At 49.5% G+C, this 14,725-nt stretch overlaps 1 protein-coding gene across 1 annotated transcript in view; it reads right to left on the bottom strand.

The window, feature by feature from the left end:
* LOC130704922 (uncharacterized) overlaps positions 1-14,725 on the bottom strand; it is a 169,887-nt gene that overhangs the window by 81,960 nt on the left and 73,202 nt on the right. The window contains exons 21-28 of the mRNA XM_057529687.1: positions 14,023-14,114; positions 12,548-12,711; positions 10,309-10,468; positions 9,997-10,076; positions 5,126-5,312; positions 4,102-4,257; positions 3,522-3,655; positions 2,164-2,322 (exon numbers count right to left, since the gene is read on the bottom strand). Coding sequence (XP_057385670.1) covers positions 2,164-2,322; positions 3,522-3,655; positions 4,102-4,257; positions 5,126-5,312; positions 9,997-10,076; positions 10,309-10,468; positions 12,548-12,711; positions 14,023-14,114 — 1,132 coding nt within the window. The remainder of the gene's footprint in view (positions 1-2,163; positions 2,323-3,521; positions 3,656-4,101; positions 4,258-5,125; positions 5,313-9,996; positions 10,077-10,308; positions 10,469-12,547; positions 12,712-14,022; positions 14,115-14,725) is intronic.

Here is a 14,725-nt window from a genome sequence, read left to right as displayed (position 1 = left end):
TCCACAAGGAGAATTTATCCATGGAGTATTGGTATGATTTTAAATCAACGTAATACTTAGGAATGAAGTTAAGCAGGGAGGCAAAAGACTTGTACACTGAAAACTACAAAACATTGCTGAAAGAAATTAGAGAAGACATAAATAAATGGAAAGACATCTTGTGTTCATAGATTGGAAGACTTAATATTGTTAAGGTTCAATACTACCCAAAGCAATCTACAGATTTAATGCAATCTCTATCAAAATCTCAATGGTATTTTTTTGGTAGAAATAGAAAAGTCCATCTTAAAATTCATATGGAATCTCAAGGGACCCCCAAATAGCCAAAACAATCTTGAAAAAGAAGAACGAAGTGGGAGGTCTCACAAAGCTACAATAATCAAAACAGTATGTTGTGACATAAAAGACAGACACATAGACCAATGGAATACAATAGATTGCCCAGAAATAAACTCTCACATTTATGGTTGGGGGAAAGGACTGTCTTTTCAACAAATGGTGCTGGAAAAACTGTATATTCACTGCAGAAGAATGAAGTTGGATCCTTATCTTATACCATATACACAGTTTAACTCAAAATGGATCAGAGACCTAAACATGAGAACTAAAACCATAAAACTCTTAGAAGTAAACATGGGATTGAAAAGCTTCGTGACATTGGATTTGGCAATTGATTTATTGAACATGACACCTAAAACACAGGCAACAAAAGTAAAAATAAATAAGCTGAATGACATCAAAATTAAAAATTTTTGTGCAACAAAGGATGCTATTCATAGTAAAAAGGCAACCCACAGAATGGGAGAAAATATCTGTAAACTACATATCTTATAAGGCGTTAATATCCAGAACATATAAAGAACTACAATTGAACAACCACAACAACAACAAAATCAAACAACCTGATTCAAAATGGGCTAAGGATTTGAATAGACGTTTCTCTAAAGATGATAATTAAACAGCCAATAAGCCCATGAAAAGATGCTCAACGTCATCAGTCACTAAGGAGATGCAAATCAAAACTACAAGAAGATCCTCATACGCATTAAGATGGCTACTATTAAAAAAAAAATCCAGAAAGTAAGAAGTGTTGGTGAGGATGTAGAGAAACTGGAACCCTTGTGTACTGATGTTAAGATGGTGAAATGGTGCAGCTGCTATGGAAAACAGTATGGCGGTTTCTCAAGAAATTAAAAGTCGGATTATTGTATGATCCAGCAATTCCACTTCAGGATATACACCCCAAAGAATGGAAAGCAGGGACTCATACAGATATTAGTACACCCATGTTCATAACAGCACTATTCACACAAGCCACATGTGGAAGCCAAGTGTCCACTGATGAATGAATGGATCAAAAAAACGGGGTCCATCCATACAATGGAATATTATTCAGACTAGGAAGGAAATTCTGACTCATGTTACAATGTGGATAAACCTTGAGGACATTATGCTAAGTGAAATAGGCCAGTCACAAAAAGGCAGACACTATACCATTCCACTTATATGAGTTTACCTAGAGTAGTGAAATTCAGAGAGACAGAAAGTAGATTGGTGGTTGCAGGGCCTGGGGGAGGGAAGAATGGAGAGTTACTGTTTAATGGGTACAGAGTTTCAGTTCTATGAGATGAAAAAGTTCTTGAGATAGATGGTGGTGATGGCCGCACAATATGAATGTGCTTAATGCTGCTGATCTGTATGCCTAAAAATGGTGAAAATGGTCAACGTCATGTTACGTATATTTTACCACAATTAAACATTTTTAAAAACAATTAGGAACTCAGAAAGGTAACGTGTGCCTTATAAGAGCACATACCTGTTCAGGGGCTAAGTAAGCACTCAGTAACTCCTGAGTTACCAAAAAGAGCTCACCCTCCAGGAAAACCTGCAAGTGAACCGTTTCCAAAATGCATTTTTACGCTTGAAATCTGTATTTCCCAAGCCCCTCTTGCAAACTGCCCCTTGGCAATCCTTGGCACACCAGCAAATGTTTAACTGCCCCAGGGGTGTGGGGGCTGGAGATGCCAAAGGTAAGGTCTCTGAGCCTGAGTTTTAGCTCCTGCGTCCTTGCAACCAAGACCTGCAGGGACAGGCAGCGGGGCTGCGTAGCTGCCATGTGCAAGCTGAGCCCCAGGGACGCGGCTCTGCGGAGGCTGGACTCACCTCCACGAAGTAATTGCTCAGGGCTGGGCCCGAGTCGTTCTGGAAGGTCTGGCTGATGCGGAGGTGCCTCTTGTTGCGGCTGTCATCCCAGTGCCTCCCATAGCTCGCCTCCAGCTCCCAGTGGAGGTGGCCTGAGCCCTCCTCATGCCGGAGCTGGACCTGGAACACCCCACCAGGGAGACCCCCAAGGAAGCCTTGTGTACGCAGACCTGAGCCTCCTCACAGCCACCCACCCTGAGATGCAGGCTTGCTTATCTGGGGTGACAGTTCTGTAGGAAGCATGGACTTTTTTGCACTGGTTTTGATTTTGTAAAATATTGCATTAGAATAGGATTCATCTTCGCAGTTTCTGGTGTCCCCTTAAATTCTGGCCCCCGAGGTGAAAAACTAACCTGCCCCATGCTGGTCCATGCCCTGATAAGGAGTAGAAAGAGCCAGCTGCCATGGGAAGATGACTCCTGATCTGCTTCATATAAACCCAAAATCTCCCCCTCCCGCCACTCTCCCACAGCAGCCTCCGGCTCCCTGGACAGATCCTCTGTGGACCAGGGCTTCCCACCTGTGGGCTCCTGGCAGCCACTGTCTCCTCCTACCTCTGAACCACAGGTCGAGGCAACACAGGCTCATCCATTTATTCACTCACTGAACACGTTTTCCCCCAAGTACCAAGTAGATACTTCGCTGGGCACTAGATAGCCAGGAATGAAGAAGCCAGAGAAGCCCCCTCCCTTGTGGGGGCAACAGTTCAGGGGGAGAAGCAAACTTGTAACAATTAACAAAGGAGCAGTCACTTCTCCCTTTTGCTCACCCCACCAGCCACTCTGATGAACTACCAGTTCTTTAACCGCTCCAGTCACCCTCCAGCCCCAGGACCTTTGCACTTGCTGTTCCCTCTGCCTGTGGCACACTTCCTTGGGAACAGAACTATCTCATATTTTAATTTTCAGCTTAAAATTCATTTCCCCCAAAGAAGCCTTCCCTGCTGCCCTGTCCAAATTAGACTCCCCTGTGCTACGCTCTCTTGGCCTCTGCCCTGTTTACCACCCATGGCACTTACGTCTCCCTTGATTTGGTCCATGTCTCTTGCTCTCTGCCACACACCCTCCCCCAGCAATGGAATGGCAGAGACTAGGTGCTGCCTTAAGCACAGCTCTCCCCCAGTGCTGGGCATAGAGTAGGTATTTAATAAACACCAACTGAACAGGGGAAAGATGAGACTAAAGTTCCAATCCCTAATCCGTTCCCATACACGACCTTAAGTAAATACATCTCTCTGAGGATGGGCTCAGGGTGCTCACCCACCACTTCCCTAACCCTGGGGGCTCCCTCCAGACCCCCTGCCCGGCCCCGGCACCCACCTTGTGGCTGAACGCTGGGATCTGCGTGCAGTGGAGCTCATGGTCCAGCTCCAGCTTGTACGTGGCCTCTGAGCCGCTCTCCACCCGCAGCTTCTGGCTGGTGCTGCACTCCTGTGCCAGCTGCTTCGCCTGACCTGTGCAGGGCAACCCAAAAACCCCTGCCCTTCCTCTGCCAGGTAGCCCTCCATCCTCATTCCAAGCAGAGGAGCGTCCAGTACAGCCCAGCTTCAGCCAGCCCCCTGGATCTGCCTCACCTAATGTCACTCATTGGAACCTGCCGATGGGGAGGTTTTAAGAGACAGATTTATGTCCCCCCCAACACACACACACACACACACACACACACACACACACACACACACACACGTAGTGTTTTTTGTTTGTTTGTTTTGTTTTTTAACTGGCAGGTGCTCAGCTCCATACAAAGCCAATGGAATGACTCACTAGCTAAGGAGCCTCATGGTGAGGCCAAAACACCCGAGGTGACAGTGGCACCTTAGCCCTCAGAGCCACAGCCCCAGGAGACGGTGCAGGCCCGGCCACTCCCCACCTCGCCCGCAGCCAGCATGCGGCGCCGTACCCAGGAGGCCATACTTGATCCTCAGGGAGCTGGTCCAGAGGCGGCCCCGCTGCTGCAGCAGGCCTAGGGTGCGCAGCCCCACAAGCCCTGGCACGAAGAGCTCGCCACCCAGGGCCACCGCCTGCTGCCCTTCCTCCGCCTTCTTCTCCAGCAGTGCTGCGGGGAGAGCAGGCATGGTGTGGTCATGGCCTGCGCCCCAGAGACTGACATCCTACCCCCAGCACCAGGTGAGGAAAGGAAGTGGGAACCGCCCAGGGGGGTGTCCCGATAGAACCAATGCCTGAGTCTCCGCCGAGGAATGCTGACATCAGGGCCACTGACAGTGTTTTGCACTGTCCAGATGGCAACCCCAAAAGTCACTTTTGTGGGTCCAGACCAACAGGTTTTAAATAAAGTAGAACAAAATAGAATGGACCAGAAGATAAATGACAGTGCATCAAGGATCATCAGGTAAATTTCACCTTCTGCAACTTGTTTCTGCTACACTGATACTCAGCCAGATCACACAGGTATAGCCACGCTGGTTAAAATATCAAAAATGCATAGGCCAGCTAGTCGACAGCCCTAGCCACTCACATCCCTCCCCTGGAATCTCCGAGAACACCCCACGAGCAGCATCGCCAGGAGGGCTCCACGCCAGCTCCGGCACCAGGGTGGGCAGACTGGTCAGACTGGTCAGTACCCAGGCCAGGCCACATGTTCAAGATACAAACAGCGCCCCATGCAATTCGGGTCAAAATGCGAAATGTGTTTTTTACACATTGTGTAACATGTAATGGGGGTCAGAATCCAAACACCCCAAAAGGTGCTGGTTGATGGTTCATGCAGAGCAGTCGAGCGCATTGGAGGGGCACCTGGGGGACTCAGGCAGAAGCTGCGAGCAGATACAGAGCCTGGATTTTCCTTGGATGGAATGAATACTGGGGTATCAGGTGATGGGGACTCCGAGTGGGGCACTCAGCCCTCCCCCCGCCCCAAGCCTGGCCACTGAGGAGACGTGGCACAAAGGGGTCCCTCCTCCTACCTGACACGTGGGCCGGGTCGCTCAGCAGGTTGCTCAGTGACATGGAGAAGGCCAGCCTGCTGCCTGCCTGCCGGCTGAGGTTCCCGGCGAGGACCACAGGGCTGCCCGACGTCACCAGTTTCACCTCCAGCTGGGCCTCCATCCGCTGAGCCCCACCACCTGCTGCTGGCCACAGGTTGCTCCGGCCCTGGAAAGGCCCCAGCATCCCTTGAGGGGACCGGCTCTGCCAGCAGGCTCCGCCCGGACCGCAAGAACCAGGACCGGACAGAGGGCAGAAGACACAGCCTGGTTAATGGGCTTCTAGGCTGATCCTGCTGCAATTTCTTAAGCTCGATATCGTTCAAGATAGGTCATCTCTGTTACAAATTCAGACATAAGTCTGAAGGACCCTTCCTCCCTATCCCCCCAACCTCAACGCCCCGTCCAATCTATCAGGGACTCTGGCCAGCTCTCCCTGCAGAATATTCTGGGACCCGACCACTTCAGCCACCTCCACCACCGCCCCGGCTTGAGCCTGTTCATCGCCACTGTGTTCCTGTGACATTCTTCTCCCGGCTCTCCTGGCTGCTACCCTGGTGACCAGGGCAAGCCCTTCCAGACTCACAGGATCACAGCACACCTCTCTTCCTCAGGGTAAAAGCCAAAGTCCTTGCAAAGGCCAACAAGGCCAAGACTTTCTCCGGAAGTCAGCAGTGCAGTCCTGGCCAGACGAAGGCAAAACTGCCCACAGACACTGGGAGGCAGGACACACAGATGTCCCCAAACATGCTCTGTGTCTCCATCATTGAGGTTTTCCAGAACAACTACAGCCCATAGCAATGGCAGCTGTCATCTCTGACGGCCACGCCAACTGTAGACCAATCCTACGGACCTCTCTGCTGCTGCCAGCTGACCTGTTTACCCAAAAGATGTAAAAATGAGCTCACTATCTCCAGACTGTCCACTACTTTATACTCTCTTGTAAATCCTGTTTTTGCCTTTGTTCCTTGACAACAGTCACAAATCACTCTTTTCTGATTACTCTTTGGCAAAGCCTTACATGATCTGTCCTCTCACCTTTCTGTCCCTTCTCCTATTCTGCTCCAAGCACATGGGGCCTCAGGCTGTGCTTCTAACACTCTGTGCACATTCCTGCCCCAGGACCTTTGCACATGTTGTGCTCGTTACTTGCAATACCCTTCCCCCAGAGAACCACATGGCTCTCTTCTGCACATGCTTTATGTCTTAGCTAAAAGCTATCTTCTCAATCAGGCTTACCCTGTCAGCCTATTTAAAACTGAAGCCGTGGGACTTCCCTGGTGGTCCAGTGGCTAAGACTCCACGCTCCCAATGAAGGGGGCCCGGGTTCGATCTCTGGTCAGGGAACTAGATCCCACATGCCGCAACTAAAGATCCCACGTGCCGCTACTAAAGAGAGATCCCGCATGCTGCAACGAAGATCCCGCGTGCTGCAACTAAGATCCGGCGCAGCCAAATAAATTTTTTTTAAATAATAAAAATTTTAAAAAATAAAATAAATCTGAAGCCAACCCTCAGACCCTTCTTCTCACATAACTTCAGACCCCTGGATCCAGCTCACTGATCCCCTTTTCCTATAGTGCTTACACTCACCTATCAGCACAATTTGCTTATTTATTTTACTGATTATCTCTCCTATGAGGATGTAATCTCCAAAAGGAGAGAATTTTGTGTATCTCTTTTGTGTGCTGTCTTCCCGGAACATTGTAGGTACTTGATAAATAGTCGTTGAATAAATTGATAAAGACAATGAAAAATATAGGTTTCGTTCCCCTTCTTGGTCTCCCAGTCTCCCTCAAGGCAACCACTGTGTCCACTTCTCGGGCATCTTCCAGAGACAGCATGGGCCTATATGTATGTGTGAGTCTGTATGTATATGTGTATATGTGCGTGTGCACGCACATGGGTGTATGTGTGCACTCCATCACACACGTGCACATTCCCTCTTGCTCTACACAAAAACAGATGCAGGCTCTCCACTCTGCTCTGCTTCTCTCACTTAATGGTGTGTCTTGGAGATGATTTTCTCTGGTTTGTATCAGAAGCTCCTCGGCAGTAGATGTAGTTGTTCTCAAAGTGCAGCCCGTGAACAGGATGACTGTAGAATTTCTCATCCAAACCAGGACACTTAACGGTTAAAGAGACCACTAATCATATTGAGTTTGGTCAATGGTAAACTGGGGCTCTCCAGGTAACCTGGGACTTGGGGATGCTCTATCATTGCACCCAGGGGAGGGGGCACTGAAATCTAACACTTTCCTCCACGCCATCCTTAAACCCCATAAACACTCAGCTGAGTCGAACCCAGCTTTGCTGCTTTGTATTCTTGAGCTCATCTGCCTTAGTTTCCCCATCTCCTATGGGCTTACCAAGAGGACTAAAAGAGGGACCCGGGGTCAAAGCCACCCGTGGCCCCCCCCAAGAACAGGCTTTGGAAAGTTCCAGAGCCCCAGCTGTTACCGTTAATCATGATGGGTCTGAGGCAGCTAGAACTGGAGTTTCTCTAAAGGCCAATGTTTCCAGGCTGCAGACAGCCCTCTGGAGGGCGGCAGGCAGGTCTGCAGGGAGGTGCAGGCAATTAGCACTCGTGCGCTTAGTGAACAGGGATTGCTCCGAGGGCTCCCGGGAGCTCTGAAAATGATTCGTAGTCTCAGCCGTCAAGCAGCTGGGGCTTGAGGAGGAAGATACTCTCCCCTGATACTTGGTCTTCCCACCCGGACAGGAAGCAGACCTGGGAGCTGAGAGTGTGTTTATGCAGCAAAAATTCCAGCCCTGGCTCCAGATTTTCAACCCAGACCTCTCTGAGAAATCACTGGAGACCGAGGCAGAATCACCAGACTCATGGCCAAAGTGGCCCAGAGGTCCTGCTTGGCAGGAGCGACTCTACAGCTGCTGTTTTTATCCTTTTTGGAGTCACTGACCTGCTTGAGCATCAGATGGAAGGTCTAAACCCTCTCCCCAGAAGGGGGACAGACACAAAACTTCTGCACAATTGCAGGGGCTTCAACAGACCCAGTGAGTCCCATCCAGGTCCTCCTGGTTGAGAACCCTAAAAAGTACCTATAACGAAGAGAAAAACGCACACACCTTTGCTCCAGGAATTCCACTGCTAAGAATTTACCCTGAAGGTGGAAGGGTGATTTGTAAGACCAAAAACCCGGGAAAAACTCCAGAGCCCTCCACTACGGAACCAGCTAAATAAATTCCATCCCATTGACTATTATGCGGCCATTCAAATTACATGGTAGACATTCTTGTTTTTAAAATAAAAGATTGGGGGGGGGGAATATATTGATAACTATTTGGGGATTGTGGGCATAGATGATTTCTAAGAGGAGTCACAGAAAATGAACAATGATTGGCTTTGAGGAGGGGTGTAAGGGAAAGTTTTTAACTCTATGCCTGTGCTGACCAATAGAACTTTCTACAATGATGGGAAAGTTCTAAAAAGTGGCCAGTGCAGCTGAGAAACCATATCTTTAACTTCCTGTTACTCTGACTCACTTAAATAGTCATGTGTATAGGGGCCATCATACTAGACACTCAGTTCTACGCCCTTCTGTACCTTTTGAACTTGGGATCATTTAAACGTATTACCTATTTTTTTAACTAAATTAAATTGTACCAGTATGTGCTGGTACAAAAAGATATATTTTTGACTGAAAAAAAAAAAAGCAACATGCGAAGAATAGGATGTGATCCTTTCATATAAAACAAAAACTAAACTCAAAACTGAAAGGTTTTATAAATCTATAGTATTATGGGTTGAACTGTGCGCCCCCTCAAAAGATGCTGAGGTCCTAACCCCCAGGACCTGTGAATGTGACCCTATTTGGAAAAAGGGACTTTGCAGATGATCCAGTGAGGTCATTAGGATGGGCCCTAATCCAGCATGACTGGTAAACTTACAAAAAGAGAAATTTGGACACAGATACCTACAGAGGGCAGACAATGTGGAGATACAGGGAGAAGACAGCCATCTACAAGCCAGGAAATGCCTGAGGGGGCTTCCCTGGTGGCGCAGCGGTTGAGAATCTGCCTGCCAATGCAGGGGACACGGGTTCGAGCCCTGGTCTGGGAAGATCCCACATGCCGCGGAGCAAGTGGGCCCGTGAGCCACAACCACTGAGCCTGCGCGTCTGGAGCTTGTGCTCCGCAACAAAGAGAGGCCGCGACAGTGAGAGGCCCGCGCACTGTGATGAAGAGTGGCCCCCGCTTGCCGCAACTGGAGAAAGCCCTTGCACAGAAACAAAGACCCAACACAGCCAAAAATATATATATAAATAAAAATAAAAATTAAAAAAAAAAAAAAAAAAGAAATGCCTGAGGCTACTAAAAACTAAGAGAGAAGCATGGACTAGATTCTCCCTCACAGCCCTTAGAAGGAACCAACCCTGCCAACACCTTGATTTTGAACTTCCAGCCTCCAGAACTGCGAGGGAAAAATTTCCATTGTTTAAGCACCCCCAAATTTGGGGCACTTTGTTAAGGCAGCCCTGGGGAACTCATACAGATTTCTTGGTGTGTGCATTGACATTTCTTCTGGAAATCTGGGGAGTGGCACTCTTTCACTTACCTTTTTATACCTTTCTCTACTCTGAATTTTTTAAAGCATGCTCCTGTGTTACTAATATTATCAATTTATGATATCAATAGTGGTGAGATTTGAGCTCATTTTCTTCTTCTTCATACTATTCTGGGTAACAAGAAGTCACAAACATTATTGGTAGGTGGAAGGAGAAGAACAGCTAAAACACCAAAGGAGGTGGTGATGAGTAAGCAGGGACTGCGGCTTGAAATGCCCAGGGAGGTGGCAGGAGCCAACACCGGTGGGCTGAGGACAGGGAACAAACCTTGATGTAGTAGACGTCTCTGTCATCCAGTATCAGTTCCAGGTGACCCATGCAGGCGCTTTGCAGAGTGTCAATCTTTCCTGGGAGACAAAACGAGAGTTTAGAGACCAGGGTTCAACATCCTGGATCCGCCCCTGTGTTCACCAGGGTATGTCCTGCTGGTTTCCTAATCTCTGAGCCTGTGGCTCCTCGCCCATAAAACGGGGCTCTATGTAGTGCCGACCTCAGAAGGTGGCTGAGGAGTCCACAGTGAGCGTGCTGCACCTGGCACATGGCCGCGGGCACGGTGACGGGGAGGAGCGCTGTCATTACCGTCCAGCTCAATTTTCTTCTTGGGATGGACGAGCTTGAGCTGGAGCTTCCTCTGGGGCCAGCTGTAGCTGACATCCACCCCGACGTCCCTGGGCACTTCCGACCTGGGCGTGCCCATGAAGATGTGGGCTGAGGCTTCTTGAGGGAGCCAGGAGTCCTTCTGGAAACACAGCAGAGTCCTCAAGATCAAGAACCCATCCAGGCCCCCTCCACCTTCAAAAACTTGAGTTCTTATGCTCATCCTTGTCCTCGCCAGATAAGAACCCCCAAACCAGGAATCTGGGGATCCGTATCCTGGAGGGGAGTCCTACAGGACAACTCAGGACCACAGGGACAGGATCTCAGTTTGTTCAGCAGCCAGGGAAGGAGGCTTATTGCACACCATCGGCACCCTGCCCAGATCCCCTCGGACCCCTTGACTAGCTCAGCATGCTCATGTCCCAGCTTCTGTGCACTTTGCTCTTAACCCCTGGCACCTGGGACCTCCAGAGCATTCCCCTCCGGCACAGGAGGGAAAAACATCCCAGCTCCTTAGCCTCAAGGGGACCAAACTCTGAGATGTAACTCCTGCTCCAGGGCTGCCCAGGGATCACGCTGAGGCTGCCACCGCACCTGCCATCACTCTTGCTCAGCTTCTTCCCCTTCCCTACTCTATTTTCTCCACCATCTTCCTGGGTCCTCCTGGAGTCTTTTCTTCATCCACACTTTTACCCAAATCCTTGGCTCCAGTCTGCTTCTGGGAAAACACAGCCTAAGACACAGGCCCCCTTTAAAAACCTGCATCAGGGACTTCCCTGGTGGTGCAGTGGTTAAGAATCCGCCTGCCAATGCAGGGGACACGGGTTCGAGGCCTGGTCCAGGAAGATCCCACATGCCACGGAGCAACTAAGCCCACAAGTGCACCACAACTACTGAGCCTGCACTCTAGAGCCCATGAGCCACAGCTACTGAGCCCACATGCCACAACTACTGAAGCCCACGTGCCTAGAGCCCATGCTCCACAACAGGAGAAGCCACAATGAGCAGCCCATGTACTGCAAAGAAGACCCAATGTAGCCAAAAATAAATAAAAATTAATTAATTAATTAAAAAAAAAACAACCCTGCATCATCGTCATTCATTTAGTACCAATAAATGTTGACTACTGTGTGTGAGGCACAGTTGCAGGCATGGGGAATGCAGCTCAGTGTTGGACACAAAGTCCCGCCCTCTTGGCACCTACGTTCTAGAGGGGGAGGCACAGGACCTCCAGACACAAAAGTAGGTAAGATGGCAGCTGGTGGTGGTGAGCGCTCTGCTGACAAACTCAGCGGGTTAGGGGTCCTGACAGGGTCATTGTTCTGCACTGGGTGGTCAGGGAGGGAAGCTGTCTCTGAGGAGGGGGCATTGGATGAGACTTGAAGGAAGCAAGGAGTCGAGTGGATGTCTGGGAAAGACTGTTCCAGGCAGCGGAAACAGACAGTGCAAAGGCCCTGGGGCAGCAATGCACTTGGCATTTAATAAAAAGGAGATCAGTGTGTCTGGAGAGCGGTGAGCCTGGTAAACATTTGGGGAGATGGGGAGGAGAGGCCGGCATGGCTGGATCACTGAAAGCCTATCGGTCAGGGCGAGTGGGTCCTACTCTGAGAGGAATAGGAGCCATTGGAGAGTTCTGAGCAGGGGAGGGACACAGTCCTTTTGGGATTCTGGAAGGTCTGTCTGGCTGCTGGTGGAGAACATATGGTAAGGAGACAAGAGCGGGAACTGGGAAATCAGATAGGCGGCTGCTGAGTGCCCATTCTGTGCCAGGTGCTGGGAACACAGGGGTGAGAAAAACAGGCACTGGATCTGTTCCCAGGAACTGAGTGACTAGTGGGGAAGACAGATCTTAACCAACTGGTTTCAGTAATGAACACAAATGTGATCTAAAGGGAAGGAACATAATCCTACTAGAGCACGTAACAAGGGAATATGACCACTTCGGGGTAATCAGGGCAGGCTTCACTGAGGAGGTGACCCCCCTAAACTGAGCTCTGAAGATTGATTCAGAGTTACAAGTCATCAAGCCAGGGACAGAAGATCAGCATGTGCAAGGGTCCTGAGGCAGGAGGGAGACTACAGCAGGACCAGCCCAGCTGGTCCAGCTCCAGGGAGGAGGCCCATGTCTTTATGAGTGATCCCCAAGGCTGAGGCCTGAGTAGAAGACCTAGGGAGACCCAGAACCTGGCTGGGAAAGAAGGAGCCATTCCGTAGGGCCTACCGGGGGGTGGAGGGTATAGGCAGCTTCCAGCAGATAGTGTTGGAGCCCCCGGTCCTGCTTCTTCAGCATCACAGCCGCAAACACAGGCACCGAGAGCAGGTAGGGCTTCCCGGGCGGAGGCCAGCTCACTTCAGTGCACAGCTGCCAGCCCCAAGTACGGGACGCTGTGAGAAAGGGAGCAGGCAGCATGGTCAGCAGAGAGCCAGAGGGCTCGAGGCAGGGCCATGGATGCTCCCATCAGCAAAGAAGGAGCATCTCTACATTCTTTTGAGAAACAGTATTGGGTAGACATTAATTGTATGAGGCGGTACTGTGTAGACCAGGGTTTCTCAGCCTTGACGTTATCGACACACTGGTCTGGATAATTTCTTGCTGTGGGAAGCTGTCCTGGACTCAACCCACTAGATACTGGTAGCACCTCCCGCACCAGGATGACACCCAAAAATGTCTCCAGATGTCGCCAAATGTCCCGAGGGGCCAAAAATTGTCCCCAGTTGAGGACCGCTGGTGTAGACTATCACAGTGTCAGGCAGTACTGTGTAGGACACAGGCTCTGGAGCAAGAATGCCTAGATTCACACTCCAGTTCTGCCACTTCCCAGCTGTGTGACCTTGGACAAGTTACTTAACATCTCTGTGCTTTGGTGTTTCTCATCTGTCAGCTGGGACTGAGAACAGTTCCAGCCCCATGGTGTAGCTGTGAGGATTAACAGCTCAGCAAGCATTTATGACAGAATTTAGCCTAAAGAAATTATTTAAGGAGGCCCCTCCCTCACCTCCAACATGACTGCAAGATCTGTGACTCTTTGGTATACCTCCTTCCCCTCTGTTTTCAATTTTGTTGCCTTTCACCTGATATTATTATCAAAAAATTTTCTCGTGCTATTAAAATATGCCCTTCATTACAGAGCTTAAAAGTTATGGGATATCTCGGTACTTTACTAAACCAGGAGTTCACAAACGTTTTCTGTATATGGCCAGATAGTAAATATTTGAGGTTTTGCTGGTCACACAGTCTGTTACTCAACTCTGCTGTTGAAGAAAAGCCACAGGCAACGGGTGTGGCTCTGCACCAATAAAGCTTCATTTATGGACACTGAAATATGAATTTCACAAATTTCTCATGTTATGAAATAGTCCTTTTGATTATTTTTCTGAATTTGGAAATGTAAAAGTCTATTCTTAGCTCAAAGGCCCTTATAATAAGCCATTCGCCTACTGTTGGATATTTGAGTTGCTGCCTATTTTTTGCTCTGTAAGTAATGATGCAACGAACATCTTTGGGCACAGGGCATTTTAAAATGATTTTGGTTTATTTTCATAAGGTAGAGTTCTAGAAGCAGCATCATTGAGTTAAGGGGCATAAGTACTTTTAGGGCAGAAGAGTAACTCTGGAATTTGGATCTGGCATCTTACCACTCAGCCCCTAGGACAACCATCTTGGGACAATGACACGGAAGCCCTGTTGGCACCTACCTTCCTTGTCGGTACAGGATTGGGCCTCAGAAGGGATGTGAGCATGACTGAGCCTCCTCATGCCATCCCCAGTGATGAGAAACAGCTGAGAGCTGGGTGGGAAAGGAGGAAAGTGCCAGGTGAGTTGTTTTCATTCATCCATAAAGCCACCAGGGCGAGGCACTGGGACAAATCCCACTATCAACAGAACAGGCCTTTGGGGAGTCTGCACACTGGTGGGGGAGACACTCCATGAACACAGAGGGTGACAAGCACTATGAAAAACCTAAAATGGGGCACAGCATGGGCATAGGGTCTGTCTTGGAGACAGAGCAGGACATTCTTCAGCTGGGGGTTTGGAGAGGACTCTCTGTAGGGGTAACATTCGGTCAGAGAATCAAAGGATGAGAAGGAGCCAGCACTCCAAACAGAGGGAACAGCAGGTGCAAAGGCCCTGGGGTGGGAGAAAAGGGGGCTCTTTGGGAGCACAGAAAAAAGGTGGTGAGAGGGGGTCAGAATGGAAGGGGGGAGTGAGGGGCAGGAAGTAGTGCCAGGAGACAGGTGAGGGGGTGGGCAGGGCCTCGATCGGGCAGGAGAATCATGTGGAGCTGGGTTATCTTAGAAGCAAGCAAGGGATTTTAAACAGGGGAGGGGGGAGCATGATAGGACTTAACTGGCATCTTAAAGGACCCCACTGGCTGCTGCCGGGAGAGGGTCAGGAGGG

This window comes from Balaenoptera acutorostrata, chromosome 15 (assembly GCF_949987535.1).
Source record: "Balaenoptera acutorostrata chromosome 15, mBalAcu1.1, whole genome shotgun sequence".
Classification (NCBI taxonomy): domain Eukaryota; kingdom Metazoa; phylum Chordata; class Mammalia; order Artiodactyla; family Balaenopteridae; genus Balaenoptera; species Balaenoptera acutorostrata.
Note: the sequence above shows the minus strand (reverse complement) of the source record. Positions and strands in the feature narration are given on the sequence as shown.